The 17,826-nt window shown below is 44.0% G+C and overlaps 1 protein-coding gene across 14 annotated transcripts in view; it reads right to left on the minus strand.

Annotated features, from left to right (window-relative positions):
* The window catches only part of RNF17 (ring finger protein 17), a 502,688-nt gene that overhangs the window by 446,191 nt on the left and 38,671 nt on the right, over window positions 1-17,826 (minus strand). For 7 of the 14 annotated variants that reach the window (XM_088458561.1, XM_088458560.1, XM_088458564.1 and 4 more), the window contains exons 3-5: window positions 12,596-12,681; window positions 5,257-5,349; window positions 4,811-4,872 (exon numbers count right to left, since the gene is read on the minus strand). In XM_088458561.1, coding sequence (XP_088314687.1) covers window positions 4,811-4,872; window positions 5,257-5,349; window positions 12,596-12,681 — 241 coding nt within the window. The remainder of the gene's footprint in view (window positions 1-4,810; window positions 4,873-5,256; window positions 5,350-12,595; window positions 12,682-17,826) is intronic. The other 7 variants (XM_088458571.1, XM_088458570.1, XM_088458572.1 and 4 more) reach the window with 3 other exon arrangements.

Genomic DNA, 17,826 nt, shown 5'->3' on the forward strand with positions numbered 1-17,826 from the left:
AGCCAGGGGCGTGAAGGTGGGTCCCTGTGTCCTCCATGGACTCAGAAAAAAGGAATTACGGGAAAGACAAAACTCCCATTTCTTCTTTCATCCAATGGGGGACACTGGGCCGTCCCAATGCTGATCCTCCAAGGGAGGGAACACTCCTGTCCTGTTCTAAGTACCAGATGCCCAAAGGCCTCATCGGCAGAGGTGAAGGCATCAAAGCAGTAAAATTTAATGAAACTATTGGCAGGGGACACGTGGCCACCTTACAAAGCTGCTGCGCAGAGGCACCACGGCAAGCCGCCTAAGAGGCCCCACACAGATCTAATGAAATGAGCCCTCACTGACGTCGGGACCAGCTTCTCTGCCAAAAGATAGGCCTGACAAATCGCAAGGCATAATCAGCGGGCAAAAAGTTTACTTGGAAGTCAGCCAGTCACACTTGTGGAAATCAAAGAAAGAACAGAGCATCCAACTTCTCAATATTCTTGGTCTGATCAACACGAGTGTGAAGGACCTGGAACACGTCGAACGTGAGCAGAGATGAACCACAATCTCCTTATATGGAAACGTGATACTACCTTTGGGTGATAGTCCAGACGTATATATGGAGTACAGCACGGTCAGGATGAAACACACGGAAAGGTGCGCAGTGGGACAACGTACCCAAGTCAGAGACACTGCGGGCTGAAAGTGCTTTAGAATACAGTTTTCCACGTCAGCCAACGCATCATTAGAATCTAACGGTTCAAAGGGAGATTTTGGCAGAGTCCTAACCACCAAGGTAAGGTCCCATGGTGTTACCAGGGGAACAAAAGGGAGTTGAATGTGGAGGACTCCTTGCAGGAAAGATTCAATAGCAGGAAGACTAGCTATCCTGAAATTAAGGGGCTGATACCTGTAACTTTAGGGAAGCAAGGCGAATGCCCAGATCAAAACCCACCTGTAAAAAAAGAAATCTGGAAAGGTAAAACACTAGAGGGTCCCGACCGCAGTCAGAACACCACTCAAAATATGCCCGAAATACATAATAGATCCTCATTGAGGAAGATTGCCGGGTGCAAAGTATGGTAAATGCAACGTATAGACTGAGGAGGTCTGCGTACCAGTCCTTCAGTGGCCAGTCCAGTGCGTTAAGAATGGTCATGACGCCTTCCTGTTTTAACTTGCGAAGGGCCCATAGAAGAAGTGAGTACTGTGAGTGCGCTCACCAAGATGGCTCACGGGTCCCTGGAGCAGGAGTCAAAGCAAGGAAGTTTGTGGTTGCGCCGGGAGGCCATCAAGTTGATTTTTTGGATGGCTCCAGCCAAGGGCCACCATCTGGAAGAAGTCAGGATGCAGAGACCACTCACCCGAGTGACTGTCCTGCCTGCTGAAGAAGTTCATCTCCCAGTTTTGGACACATGGAAAGTAGACCAACAATAGGGCTGGGAGAAAGTGCTCCACCCAGCAGAGAATGCGACTGACTTCATATATGGCTCTGCGACTCCTTGTACCGCCTTGATGATAAATGTATGCGACAGCTGTTGTACTGTCTGACTGTATCTTCACCGTTCTGTGTTGAAGGAAGGGCCTTGCTTGACAAAATGCGTGGTAGAACGCTGAAATCTTCAGGACACTGAACGGTAGGTCTGCCTCCTGAACTATCCACCTGCCCTGAAAGGTGCGATTGCTGTTAACGGCTCCCCAGCCGCAAAGGCTGGTATCCGTGGTTAGAAGAACCCAATCATGGATCAGGAAGGGGCGACCGTTGTCTAGGCGAGGCGACTAGAGCCACAGGAGAGAGAGTGTCGGACTTCTCTGGACAGAACGAGATTTGAGTTTTAAGCGAGAGCGGTTCCACCACTTCAGAAGTTCCAGTTGCAGAAGCCAGGAATTAAATTGTGCATATTACACCATGACAAAGCTGGACACCAGTTTTCCAAGAACTGGCATAGAGAAATGTATAGACTCTGCACTGGTGGAGAAAAACTTTGCTGAGGGACTGAAGGGATGTCAGCTTGTATTGGGAAGGAAAAACACTCTGAACTCTGGAATTCAGGAGAGCGCCCAGGTGGAGCATTTCCTGAGATGGAAACAGGCTGGACTTGCGCCAGTTGATCAGCCAGCAGTGTGATTGCAACAAGTCCAGGGTGAGACGAAGGTGGTCATGAAGAATATCCGGGGAACTGGGCTAACAGAAGACCTATGTATGGCCGAATTCGGATTCGCCATCACAGCCATGACCTTCGTGAACACCCAAGGTGTTGTCGAAAGTCCTAAGGGCAAGACCAGAAATTGGAAGTGATCCTTCAGGACGGCGAACCAGAGGAACAGCTGATGATCCTCTCGGATAGGTACATGCAAGTAGACATCCTAAATGTCCAAAGGAGCCCTTGTAATTGCCTAGCTCCATAGCCTGCAAGATGGAGCAAAGTAGTCTGGCATTCTGAACCTGGAAACCCTGGGAAACAGGTTGAGTGCTTGCTTTAGGGTGGGCCGGACGGAACGGTCTGGTTTTGGAATGAGAAACAGATTTGAATAAAAGGGGAAAGGGAAATTGGATCTCCGATGTGATAGTCCCGAGTCCTGATGGAGGTTCGGAGGGTGGCCCGCCTTGCCAATATAGACTGATATACACTGGAAAAGAACTGTACTGGAGGGCGTTCTCGAAAGGTCAAGAGTATCTATGGTACACAATGCCCGTAACACAGGCGTCTGAGGATGTGTCCAGCCAGTGAAACTCAGGATACTGCCCACTATACTGGGAAATCCCAGGTGGGGACCCACCCCGTCATGCCGCAGTTGATTTAGGAGCTTGACTATTTGAGACTTTTGGAGGAAGAGCCCTGCACGCTAGAAGAGGGCTGACCTCTCACCTTTTCCCTGTGGGTGAAAGGAGAATCCTTTGGACCTCGGAGCTGCCGAGTGAAGGAAATAAAGTTTTGGATGCCGCTATCGTTGTGATAAGCTTATCCAGCTCAGGGTCAAAAAGAACCTCACCGGAGAAGTTGAGAGCCTCCAGAGACTTCTTGGACTCGCTATACACTCAAGGAACGAAGCCATAGTGCCATCTAGGTGTCAGCACAGTCTATTAATAGCAGGTTTAACCAAGTGAGAGCCAGGCTCCCTGATGGTATTCACTATGGAAAAGAGGTCCAATCGACAAGCTCCCGAGCTGAGTCCAGCCTCCTGGGAATCTGCTTAGCGACCAAGAACTTTGGCAACCCAGGCCAAAGAAAGCTGGGTATAAGGCATCCCTGGAATTAGAAAACTTTCTTAAATCCATTTTTTTTCTGACTTCCTACCTGCAGGGTCCTTGAAAGAGGCCACATTGGGGATGGGTTAGCTTCACTAACCGAGCAATGCGGGCATCCACAGGGGGAGATTCCCACTTATTCCGATCTTCCGAAGGAAGTGGATAAAAGGTCGAGATCTGTTTTGGCACTAAGAATTTCATATTAAGATGCAACCGGTCTTCCTTCAAAAATGTATTAAACCAGTACAGATAATAGCAGTAATAACTTGAGTTTCTAATACGAAAAATAAACAGCTGAAAGTGAAGCTAGACAAACTAACTGGGTTTGTGTGTCTGTTGCTAGTTTAAATTTAGATTTACTAAAACTAAATAAATATAAACAGGAATAATAGGTGAAGAAGGGGATTAGAAAATAATTTGGCACCACAAGAGTGAGCTATAGCGGGGGCAGGAGGTCCTCTTTCCTTGCAGGCCGGCAGCTCAGTGTTGTAAGATGGTTGCTTAGCATCTGGGAGTGAGAGAAGCATTTGGCAAGGAGCCCAGGACTTGTCACCTAATAATGGCGCCCCCCTTTGCAGCCATGTTCCTGGTGGTCTAGCGGTAGCACAGAAAGAACTGTGCACCTGCTGCCAGTATCACCGGCAGCGTTAGCCGCTATAAACCCGGCTCCTCACTCTGTGCGAGGAGGTGGGCTTATAGCTTACCTGACCCTACGTCCAGCCATGGCTCTCCCTTGTACGAGGAGGTGGCCGGTAGGGAAAAAAAAATAATAATAATGAAGTTAACAGGGACTGCAAAAATAAAAATAAAAAATGGCCTTCAGAACGGGCAAAGGAGAGGAGGAGCCTGTGCTGTTTACAAGGAAATTAACTCATTGGTGCCCAGGCTCCTGCAGCTCCACCTACTGTATACTCCAGTCCTAATGTCCCCCAGTGGATGGATGAAAGAAAAAAAAAAAAAAAAAACACACTTTAACTGAAGATACTATATGGAATAAAGCACAATATTATCCCCATGCATGTCATAGCTACTCACTAATGTACAGCTCAACATTCTATTGCATCATTCCATGGTAATTCATACTACAAAGGGACACAGTAAGTATATGCATGGCTATCAACAGCAAAGGGAATTTATGTGAAATTGTATTTACTGAGAAAATAATAAGACAGGTCATGCTTTAAAAAACTAATTGATATGTCACTTTGTAACGTGAATTACCATGTGGAATGACCCGATTGTCTGCCAAAACCTCAACAATATAATAATGCTGGGATTATTTTATGTAGCTTAAAAAATACCCCACTATACTTATAAGTGATTGATGGGTATATTTTAACATATTAAATATGTTGAAAATTTACCAATAGAGATGTGCGGGTTCGGTTTTACTCGGTTCTTATTGCCAAGTTATCGTAAATTCGGATTAGTTCGGATTTCTCTAATTGGCTATCCAAAACACGCGACAGCCGGATAGCCAATACGATGCTGTTTTTGAGATCCAAACATATCCACGTAAACCTGAACAGCACATCTCTACAAATTATACAGTGCTTCTTAATGATGTATTTCAGCAAATAGACATACCACTTTCAGGTTGATTTAGATTTGATCCAACAGCATCATCCAGTGACACACTCATATTTGCACTGTAAAGGAAGCAAGTTTTAATATAGGTGAATGTCACAGAGCCAACAGATGTTTTACAACAGGGAGCATATACAGCAATTAGATTTTAAGCTATATATACTGCTGTAATGTACAATGAGTGCTATACAATTCCTTCTAGAACACTTCAAACATAACTACACAGTGTGCATGCATACTTTTCAAAGCGCAAAATAGTTATATACTGGCAAATGCCTAAATACCATATCTACAATGGATCTCTCATTTGTGTTTCATCAACAAACAGCAGAATGGTGGGGGGGAATAAACCTACTAGTGACCATGTTAGTAACTGGAAGTCCTAGGAAAATATATCAGATGCAAAAAAAAAAAAAAAAAAAAACCACTAATCTAGCTGCTCTTACCTGCAGTTAATATGAGAGTCTTCAATGGAGGATCCTGGAAGACACAGATCGTTTGCCCTTAATGGGTAATCACTTGGTGTAGACAATTGTTCCCTGGAAAGGCAGAGACATTATAGAACTAGCCATTTCCATTTCTGATGACGTTATAGCAAGTAAAGAAACACGTCAGAATAGTGTTCCTGCTTCCCTGTTTTAGCGGGGCACCGCACCCCGTCCGATTTTACAGGGGCAAAATGTGCCTCATATGCGGGACAGTGTCCCGTGGGTAAGGGAAGCTTCGGTGACAGATTTCCGCCGAGTGAATACATGCCATGCACATGCGCACATCATCTTTTCAGACTCCCTGCCCGCACCCACAGTGCCCTGCCCGCGCTCTAGCGGGAACACTAGCAAAGCAAATATTTTGGACTACTTATGTGAACGTTGGGGGACTTTGGATACTAAGGGCACTTCCTTTTAAAGTGAAAACATAGGGTAGCCCAATCATGATGTGACGGTAATCCTGATGGCTGCCTAGGTTCTTGGGAGGGACGGTACCTGGCGATGACCCAACTTTCTCTCTAGCTGGCTTCACACATGAGAATTATATACAGATTATTTTTCATGTCACATACTTACACTATTTAAATTCAGAATGGAGAAGGATAAGAAACAAAAGGTCCAGATCGGAAGTTGGTAGTAGATCAGACAGCGGATCCCATCAAGATCTACGTCAGTTCCTAAAGCCCGCTGGTACTACTGCTGCAGATGAAACCTCCGCACCAACCTCACCTGCTGCCTCTTCTTCTTCGGACAGAATGTCTCCAGGAGATACTCATACTTCCAGGCCGCCAGCATCCACCTTCCGGGACGAGATTAGTGAAATTCTCTCCCATGCTAGATCACTACCTACCAAACAAGACTTTCAGTCTCTGGAGGCCAAACGTCAGTCTATTATTCGCCAAGAAGTGGCCACTATTCAATCGGATATGGCCGAATTGGCGACCAGAATTGACAGTCTGGAAGACTACAAAGAGGTATCTGCGGATGCATTCCACCAATTCACAGATATACTCTCTCACCAACAACCTGAGATCCGCCATCTTAAATCACGTATGGATGATCTAGATAATCGCGGCAGACGCAACAATATCAGGATACGTGGTCTACCTGAAGATGTTACGCAACCCAATCTCACAGATGTCCTCACGAAGATATTTGGTGAAATCCTTGGCCTAGACCCCAATAGTGAAATCCTGTTTGATAGAGCACATAGTGCCCTCCGTCCGAGAGGTCTGCCTACTGATAAACCCCGAGATGTTATATGTCGCCTTCATTACCACACCCAAAAAGAAGCTATCCTGCATAAGGTTCGACAACTTGAAGAGGTCGATTTTAACGGTGACAAAATTCAACTCTTTCCCGACCTATCATGGTATACCTTGCAACAAAGGAAAGCCCTGAGACCACTCACAGAACAACTTTGTAAACATTCTCTGAGATATCGGTGGGGTTTTCCATTTAATCTACAAATAACTCATAATGGGAAAAATATTGTTCTCCATACACCCGATCTTCCTTCCTTCTTCACGGGTTTGGGTATAGAATCAGTGGCACTTCTGGATTGGGTGAACCTTCACAGCCTTTTAACGATTCCTTCCCTTCATTCTGACGGAGATAGTTGGCAACGAGTTTCAAACTCCAAGCGGAAGACAAGACGTCTGTCTCTCCCAGCATCCGCGGAAGAGACTTGATTACTTCATTTCATATACAAAATTGTAGAGACTGTTCCAGTTTTTCCTATCTACATAAGACCTCAGTCTTAACCTTATATTTAAATGTTTTGATGCCAACGTTCATTTTGACACACTTTTAGTGCACCTTAACTAATTTTTGCAGTAAATCCGTGATGTTATATCATAACATGTCTAAGTTTTATATTGTAAAGTTATCTGTAAGATTCTCTTAGTAGAAATTAACTTAATTTCACAATTGTAAGTTTGGGTTGTTGTTGTTACTGTCCCTCCGAAGCCCCCCAATGCTGCATTCTTTTTTTCACATCCTGGACATGGAGCTGATTTTTGTCTCCTGGTTGTCCAGATGCAGCATTTTAATGTTCCAAACTCTATCTACATTCAATATTTCAATTGTATGTTTAATATTTGCGACTGTTATTTTCTTTATTTTTTCTTTTTCCCTTCCTTTTTCCTCTTCATAATCTTTCCATTTCTCAAAGGTGACATATATAGTTGGGTAACTTACATTATCTCGAGGGGCGGATTGTTACACTATTTCCACACTAGGAATCTATGTCTAGTCGTAAACCTGTGTTGCGGATTGTCACCATTAATGCAAAAGGATTGAATATCCTTGAAGAGATCAGAAATGCTTCGATCCTTTCATGCTTATAAAGTGGACATAGCTCTTGTGCAGGAAACGCACTTTAAGAAAGGGAACGCCCCTTCTTTGAAAAACTATTATTACCCACACACATTTTCTAGTGATAATTCAGTTGGTAAAACCTTGGGTGTTGCGGTTTTGTTTGCTCGTCACTTACCAATATCTGACTTTTCCATACATAGCCTTGTTTGGTTAGATGTACTTTATACCATCAGCGTTTCTCCATTTTGAATGTATACACGCCTAATTCTGGTCAACCCTCCTTTATCGCAAATGTGTTCGCCAAAGCTGAGACTTTACCGGAGGGGATCACAGTTGGAGATTTAAATTGGCCCCTTGATCCTCTTCGTGACACTTCTAATAAAAAAATCTCATCGGCCGGGGAAGGAATTCACGACCATCAACTTGCTGACACCTGGCGGGTCGCTCATCCAGCTGAATCTGACTACTTTCTTTTCTCGCCCCCACCACACTTACTCGAGAATTGATTATCTTTTTTTGAGTCACAAAATTTACATCTCATATCAAACACCTCAATAGGACCCATCACGTGGTCTGACCACGCTCCAGTTTTCCTTACACTATCTCTTCCACAACACACGCTCAACCCTTGGTCTTGGCGTTTTAACGACCTCTTTTTACAAGATAACTATTGCAAATCCCAAATCAAGTTCTCTTTAGACTCTTACATTGAACAAAATGATCAAGATGATATTTCCAAGGTAACGGTGTGGGAGGCACATAAATGTGTTCTTCGAGGCACTTGCATACAATTAGGTTCCTACTTATAAAAACAGAAAACATAGCAAAGGGATGCCCTTTTAGCTGAGATTAAATCCCTAGAAACTTCCCATAAAGCTTCCTTTATTATTACTCTAAATTGGAGGAAGCTAGAGCTGTCCTCCATAAACTCTCCATGGATAAAATAAAGCTATCCTACCGTAAGTGCCGTAGTCGCTTCTACCAATGGGGAAATAGGCCGGGTAAGATGTTAGCTAGGGCATTGCAGGAACAACATGCTATTACATTTATCCAAGCAATAAAAGACAAACATGGTCAGATCCATAATGAAACCAAACGAATTGCTGAGTCCTTTCGATCTTATTATGCCAAACTTTATAATCTAAAGAATCCAGGTCAGGGCTCGGATATTATTACTCATCGAGAGGCTATTTCGTCTTATTTACGATCGCTTAATTACCCTCAGCTTTCTTCAGAGGAGGTTGATACTCTTGAGACGCCCTTTTCTGTTGAAGAGTTAGACCAGGCAATCTCCTCCTCTCCAGCTGGCAAAAGCCCGGGTCCGGATGGATTTTCTACAGCCTACTACAAGGCTTTTAAGGATAGGTTGGCTCCCCTCATGACTCATGCTTTTAATTCGATCTCAGATAGAACCAGTTTCTCCAAACAATCATTAGAGGCACACATTACCGTCATACCCAAGGAGGGTAAAGATCCTACCTTATGCCCTAGTTATAGGCCAATCTCACTCCTAAATATTGATTTGAAGATTTTTGCTAAGCTCCTAGCCAACCGGTTGAAGATATTCTTACATAAATTGATCCATGATGACCAGGTTGGTTTTGTCTTAGGTCGCGAGGGCAGAGACAACACAACTAAAGTTATCAATTTAATACACTAAGCCTCTCTCTCACCCGCCCAGTCCATTATTTTATCGACTGACGCAGAGAAGGCTTTTGACAGGGTTGACTGGGAGTTTATGTCAGATCTTTTACGGCATTTGGGATTAGGGCCTACATGTCTGCAGAGAATTTTGGCCTTATATGATGCTCCCACAGCAAGAATTAGGATAAATGGGTCTTTCTCCGACTCATTTGCTATCTCAAATGGTACAAGACAGGGGTGCCCACTCTCCTCACTTTTATTCGTTCTTTGTATGGAAGCTCTAGCTAGGGCCATACAGGGTAATGTAAATATTTCTGGTATCCACATAGGTGGTCAGGAATAAAAATTAGCACTCTTTGTGGATGACTTTCTTGCACTGCTTACTAAACCAGCTATTTCTCTCCCGAACCTTATATCAGAATTCCAAAAATGTGGAATGTTTTCAAATTTTTAAATTAATTATTCCAAATCTGTGGCAATGAGCCTGACTGCACCCCCATCCTTGGTAAATTCCTTGAAACAATCCTTCTCCTTTGTCTGGCACCCCACTAGACTTAAATATCTAGGAGTCTATTTGACTAAAGAACTGTCCCAATTGTTCTCAAACAATTTTATGCCATTATTGCAAGCTATCCATTCTGATCTGACTAGATGGCGCACCACTCGTTTATCCTGGATCGGCAGGATTAATGTGATAAAAATTAATTCACGACCCAAAATTTTATACCTAATGCAAACCCTTCCAATTCATATCCCTCCAATATGGTTTACGGAAATGGAGCGCCTTATAGGTTTGTCTGGAATAATGCCACACCACGTTTTAAACATGCTATCCTAAACCGCCGCAAACAAGATGGAGGTTTGCAGCTTCTTCACATCACTAGCTATTATCATGCCATTATGCTCAATCGTGTTCTTGAATGGACCCGAGCAGGGAGTTTCGAGCAGTGGATCATGCTGGAGGAAAGCAGTCTGGCTCAGCCTATAGAAATTGTCCCATGGCTTCCTAAATTACCAACTATTAGACATCCCACTTTAACACCCACATTACGCTATTGGCAGAAACTGTGACGTCTCTCCCATATTTCATCTATTGTTTCCCCTCTCACTTCCTTTCTTGGGAATCTGAACTTTCCCCCTGGGCTATCCACACTGTTCTTTAAAAACTGGTCGAACGAAGGCCTCTTTAGACTAGGTCAGATGGTTTGTTCGTCAGGGGTGCGTCCGTTTACAGAACTCCAGGAGATATGGCAACTTCCCCAATCCGAATTCTGGAAATACCTCCAAATACGGCATTTTATTACCTCCTCATGTAAGCTGTCTGATCTCACTAAGACACTCACTCCGTTTGAATCCTTATGTTCAACCTCTCAAACTCCATCTCATGCTATATCCACATTATACTCACTAAATTATTAGAAACTTGTTTAAACTACCTCCTCAATTTACTACAGTGTGGGAAAAAGAACTCCAGGATAAGGTCCAAGACAGACTGGGGGATTGTTTTTAGTAACACCTTTGCTAGTTCTTCTTGTATAGCTACTCTTGAAACTCTTTATAAAGTTATATCACGTTGGTATAGATATCCAGTACTTTTAAATAAAATGTTTCCTCGGGTCCCAAAAATCTGCTGGAGATGTAATTCTGCACCAGGTAGCCTTCTCCATATATGGTGGGACTGCCCTTCCCTGGCCCCTTTTTGGCTAAACGTATATGAGTGTTCTAAGATAATTGTTGGAGGAGAGGTCCCTAGAGATCCTGGTTTTTGGCTTTTAAACATAACCTCATCGTCTACAGCTTCTTCTAGGCGTTCCTTACTGAGGCACCTAAATAATGCTGCTAAAGCGGTCATTCCTGTCTTGTGGAAATCCACATCCCCCCCCCCCCCCCTCCATTAAAGACTGGTTTAGGAGGATAGATTATATGGACATAGAATCTTTTTCTAAGGGTACACCTACCGACTTTACTGCTATGTGGTCCCCTTGGCTGATGTTCAAGGGCTCTACGCAATATTCCATGTTTAATGGCTTAAACTTTGCACCCATATCTGTGTCTTTTTGATCCCTATTCAACCTATTTGAGGCTATGATAAATCGCCCCCTTGATCACCCGCTAATCTACCGCTCAATTTCCTCTCTCCCCTCTGACTTTGCTTTCCCCGAACTCCCCTCTATATTGTTGATTACTTATTTTTTTTTTATTATTTTGTCTTTTTTTTTTTTATTGTTTATTTTATTGTATTTCATTTTATATGTGATTTATCTATATTATATTACGATTTTGACTGTACTATTCGAGATGGAAACATCACCTATCAACATTTGTATTGACATGTTTTTTCTACTGTATTCCATCTAAAAATGTCTGATCCTTTTTCAATAAAAACAATTTGCATTAAAAAAAAATAAAAAAAATAAATAGGGTAGTACACTGTCCGCGACACTGAGCAAACAGCACCATATTACAGCTGCCTTAAGGTATGCACAATCTCCACACCCTACTGGTCTTTTGGATCCATACAAGGATCTATCTTATAACTTGGCTAGTCCTAATAAGGATAATACTTTCCCTGTAACACTGGTTCCATCCACAGATGGACAATACTTCTGCAAGATCCTATACTCATTGCTGCCATTCAGAGCAGAGGTAGATATATATGCACAAATGTAGTATAATATACTTTACACAGCCTTTTAAAAAATTTTATAGATTTGTCGTCGTTTGTATTAATGTCTACTAGTCAGTGACTTCGTACCAATAGTGATCAACAGTCACGATAACTAGGAATAACTCACTCACCCACCCCCTTTCTTAATAAACTTGTAAAGGAGCTGGATGAAACTGAATTTATCTGGTAGCATAAAGGTAATATCTTGCCGTTAATGTAGACATCCTATGACATCAGGTATTGTTGCTAACGAGGAGGTCAACAAAACCAATTTGTCAGACGTTAAAGCAAGAGCCACAGTACTTGCTGTAGCTTCTACTTAGGACTTTTTGATCGCCAGTTTGAACCTATATATATCTATGGACCTATCATCCCTCACCTTCATTTGGTTTTTTATTTTTAAATAGAGCACAACCTATAAACAAATTAAAAAATTTTAAATACCTGACTTTTAATCAAGTATTCATTGCAAAAAAATTAAAACACACACAAAACAGTGGATGTGGTTTTTGTCAACATTTCTGAACAATCGGCAAAAAGAGCATACAGCATTATTATATACAGTACTTGCTGATAGATTACGTTATTAATTGTTGTAAGTATCACTGATCACATTCCCATTATAATTATTAAAAAAGGCTTACATAGGTAGCAGTAATTACTTACTCTTCCAATAGCTGTACAGGGAAATCTGCCTCAAAAGTGAAGTCTTCTGGATAGCTTAAAACATCACAGTCTTCTGTTTCAGACGCCTATTCCACAAAACAGAATATACACTATTTTACGAATACAGGTTGAGTGTCCCATATCATGGCTCCTACACTTTTATCCTGGCTCCTAGATTTCAGAAACATTTGTCAAGCCCTGGCTTAAGCCCACCTGGTATTCATAACACGACTCCGGAGACACAAAAGGCATGGGTACCTAGTACCGGTGCAGACTTGGAATGCTATGTGGAGGAGACTGAGGTGGCGGTAGATTACCAGAACTGAGACGGGTAGAGCACTCGCAGTGGCACTATGAATGGAGCAGGCAGCAAACAAAATTCTCTAACTAAATACTGCAGCTGGAACACTGGATGCAAAACGAGACAAAGTAGCACAAAGAACTAGCACACAGACTAGCTGTGTAAGACATTGCACTGGCAACCTGAGAACTCACAGGAAGCGCTTAAGTACCCAAAGTTAGAGCAGCTGTCAAATCCATTGTGAATCATTCAGACTGGATTGGCTCCTTCCTTACATGTGACCAAATCAAAGATGGCGGCACCGAGCAGCATTTACACAGACTCCCAGCCACAGCAGCTCCAACATACCAGAGACCCAGCACTGCCTCTCAGGGACCTGCCCGCACACCGCGTCTGCACCTCCGCCACAGCGCCCAGACAGGCAAGTCTCGGAAACCCTGCAGACCTCCAGAGCGGCCTGTGACATTACCCCCTTTTTTTGGGGTGGCTTCTGGACACGCTTTGGATCTTCTTGGGTTCTCAGAGTGAAACTTGCAACCAATAAGGGTGCATGGACATCTGCAGGATTCACCCAGCAACGTTCTTCTTGACTGTAACCCTTCCAGTCCAACAAATACTGGAGGTGACCATAACGAAAATGGGAATCAAGGATCTTTTTTAATGTCAAATTCAACTCCTCTTTCGGTGAGTACTTTAGGAGAATGAGGCAGAGTTTTGAGGAACCGATTTAGAACCAAGGGCTTTAATAACAAGTTGTGAAAATAAATTTGGAAACTTGAGGTAAGAAGGTAGTTTGAGCTTATAAGCGACCGGGTTGATAAATTCTTCCACTGGAAACGGGCCAATAAAACGAGGGGCAAATTTCATCAACACACGTAGATTTCGAGCAGAAAGCCAAACTTGGTCCCCTACTTTCAAACTTGGAACTGATCTCTGCCCAATGTTTGAAATGATGAGAAGTTTTCTGAAGTGTAGATTGAACCTTTTTCCAAATCCTTGGGAAGTACTGTAAGGAGGATGTAACTGCTGGCAGGTCGCAGTTTGGTAAACTTTGAAACTCTGGTCCCAGTAGATGTGTGCCATAAACAGTAACGAATGGAGTATGACCGGTGGAGGAGTGGTAAGAACTATTGTGTGCAAATTCTGTCCAAGACAGTTCTGTTACACTGTTACTTTGAGAATAAGCAGTCGAGAATTTTATTTTACTTGTCGTGCTTAACACAGAGCTCTCCAGAATTTCACCACGAATTGAACTCCATGATCGGAGACAATATTGATGGGTAGTCCATATAAACAAAAAATTTCAGAAATAAAACATTGAGCCAATTTAGGAGTGGAGGCCAATTTCTTAAGTCGGATGAAATGAACCATCTTGAAAAATCGGTCTAGATCCACCCAAATCGTGGTATTTCCCCTGGAAGCCAGAAGGTCTGTCACGAAGTCAATCGCTAAATGTGTCCATGGACGGGTAGAAATTTATAAGAAGGTACAAGGTTCCCAGCAGGAGTTTGCCTGTGGGTCTTAGGCGGTGCACATTTAGTGCATGATGATATGAATTCCGTTATTTCAGAATACATAGATGGCCACCAATAAGAACATTGCAAGAATTCTGTTGATATAAGAATACCAGTGTGTTCGGCAAAATGCATACACCCATACCAGTAATTGTTTACGTAAGGAGATAACGCCACTCCTCCAGTGCAAGTTTGACTGCAAGCAACTCAAGGCATAATTCTTTTCTGCAGGCAAAAACTTGTTCGAGAAGTAACTGCATGGGTGAAATATGTTATCCTCGAACTTTTGCAAAAGAACTGCTCCTACTGCTTCAGAAGAGGCATTGACTGCTAAGAGAAAAAATGAGTTACGGTAGACTTACCTTGACAACTCCTTTTCTTCGAGGTCCATACAGTCCACAGGTATAATGTGGTTGGAGAGATCCAGGCACCAAACAGTTAAAGCTTTCAGCTCCCAGGAAGCCTTGGCTCCTCCTCCATATATATCCCACCCCTAGCCACAGGCCTTCAGTTTTGTTAGCAAGCCTCAAGGCAGGAGACGGAAAGAGGAGAAGGAAGAGCAATCGTACACCAGAAACACTCACAAGATGAGGGAATCCGTGACGATAGAAAATAAAATTTACCCAATGTAGCCAGGAGGGTCAGTGTGCGTACCCTGTGGACCCTATGGACTTAAGAAAAAGGAGTTATCAAGGTAAATCTACCATACCTCAAAATTTTCTTCAGGGTCCATAGGGAGCCACACAGACATTGGGGATGTCCCAAAGCAGTTGTTAAAGGGTGGGAATGCTCCTGAGCTGATAGGCGAACCCTACACCTGAAGGAAGCATCCTGAGTGGCAAAATGTATCAAAGGCATAAAACATAAGAAAGCTGTGGGCAGAAGACCAGGTGTCCGCCTGGGGCGCTACGCCTGAGGCACTACGCCAGGCTGCCCACAAGGAACCCATAGAGCGAGTAGAATGAGCAGCGACTGTAGTCAGCACAGGAAGGCCCATCTGTGTGTAAGCCTGTGAGATAGTCATGCGAATCCATATGGCCAGAGTCTGTTTGTTAGCTGGCCATCCCTTCTTGTGGATTCCATATAGGAGAAAGGAGGAGTCAGATTTCCGAATAGAAGCAGTACGGTCCATGTAGATCTTTAGTGCACGGACCACATCCAAGAGGCCTCATCTGCCGAGAGGTCTGGTGAATTAAAGGCCGAAACCACAATTTCCTCATTCAGGTGGAAGCGAGAAACCACCTTGGGAAGGAAGCCTGGGCATGTTTGAAGAACAGTCCTGTCATGATGAAATACCAAAAAGGGGGAGCGACATGAAAGCGCCCCTAAACTGATACTCCACAGGCAGATGCTATAGCCAGTCTTCGCAGTGAGCCATTTGACATCCACTGATCCAGGGGTTTGAATGGAGGTTCCTGAAGTGCTTGGAGCACCACTGACAAATCCCTTGGAGCACAGGAGGGACAAAGGGAGGTTGTATTTGTAGAACACCCTGCATGAAGGTGTGAACATCCGGTATAGGAGCAATTGTGCGCTGAAACCAGATAGACCAAGCAGACCTGCACTTTCAATGATGCTGGGCAGAGGCTTAGATGCAATTCAGCATGAAGAAAGGCAAGAATTCTAGAAACCTTAAAGACCTGAGGATCATAGTGTCTTGAAGCACACCATTTGAAATATATATGCCATATTCTGTGGTAAATCCTGGCTGAGGCTTGTTTACGTTCTTTTAACATGGACTGGACTACAGAGCTGAAAAAGCATTAGCTATTAGGAGGGATGTCTCAAGAGCCGTTAAAGATGGACTCGCTAGGTCCAGATGTAGACATGGTCCCCGAGACAAAAAGGTCTACTCATGGAGGAAGCTGAAGAGAAACATCTATGGAGAGCCTTTGAAGATCGGAGTTGCGACGTCTGGACCAGGCTGGAGCTATTAACATGACTGTGCCTCCCTCCGGTCTAAACTTTCGAAGCACTTGAGGAAGCAGGTATATTGGAGGGAAGAGATATTCTAAATGGAAGTTCCATTTCACCGACAATGCGTCTATGAAGGCCACGTCGGGGTCCTTTCTTCTTGCTCCATATATTGGAATTTTGTTGTTGTGTCTGGAGGTCATGAGATCCACCTCCGGAAGACTCCATTTGTCCACTAGAAGCTGAAAGACTTCTGGATGTAGAGACCATTCTCCTACATGCACGACGTGACGGCTGAGGAAATCCACCTCCCAATTGAGAATCCCCAGGATGAACACTGCGGAGGTGTCTGGGAGATTGCACTCGGAGCAGGTGAGCATGCGGGACACTTCGAGTGCCCCCTCCGTGATTGAGTTAGGCCACAGCTGTGGCATTGTCGGACTGTACTTGTACTGGCCTGTTTCTCAGAATATTCTGAGCCAGTATGAGAGCTCTGTAGATGGCTCGAAGTTCCAGGATGTTGATTGGCAACACTGCCTTGACTGAGGACCATCGGCCCTGGATGGAGTGCTGGCCGGTTACTGCGCCCCACCCTCGGAACCTTGCGTCTGTGATGAGAGCCCAGTCCAGAATCAAAAAAGGGACAACCCTGGTTCAAATGGGAAGTCTATAGCCACCAGGGTAGGGACAGGCAAACCTCTGGGGTGAGGCTCATCATCTGGGATTGAGCAGATGGGTTAGCCCGTTCCACCTGGAGAGGATCAGCTGTTAGAGGGGCCTGGAGTGAAACTGGGCGATATGTCGTTCAGTGCAGGCACCCTCCCTCATCCCCGAACGTGCCCAATCTGTCGTTGTCTGCAGATTGGCCTGTATGTTCAGGCGATTATTGATGTCGGAAACGATCAGTAGGAGCGCGAATCGCTGGTAATTTCCTACATTATACTGCATGAATTATGCACGATTAATGAGCAACTGAACGATTACGATGTCGTAATTGCTCATTTATATCGGCAAGTGGATATGCACCTTAAGAAAAAGGGTAGAATAATAGCCCTTGCCCCGTTGTGAGGAGGGGACCCGAATGATTACTCCTGATTTAGTAAGGACTGAATGGCTTTTTGGAGCTGCAGGGCCCTGGTTGAGTCCGTTGGAGGTTCTGTGCAAAAGAAGTGTCGGGGATGGGAGTCTTGTTAGTCGCCAAAGTAGTCACAATTTTATCGAATTCTGGACCAAATAAGATGTCTCCTGCATAAGGCAGAGACTCTAGAGTCAGTTTTGATTCTGAATCTGCTTCCCAGGAACGTAGCCAAAGAATACGGCGGGCCACTGCCGAAGTGTCAGATATCCTGAAAGCCAGGACAGCCATATCCATAGCTGCTTCACCCAAGTCGGAGGCTGCATCTCTAATTTAAGATATGTAGAACAGCTGTTCCCTCTAAGCATCAGGGGGAAAAAAGTCTCTTCTAGGGCCTCTGCCCAACTCTCAATGTCTTTTGCCACCC

The sequence above is a fragment of the Taudactylus pleione genome, unplaced genomic scaffold (genome assembly GCF_031769625.1).
Source record: "Taudactylus pleione unplaced genomic scaffold, aTauple2 ptg000842l, whole genome shotgun sequence".
Taxonomy (NCBI): Eukaryota; Metazoa; Chordata; class Amphibia; order Anura; family Myobatrachidae; genus Taudactylus; species Taudactylus pleione.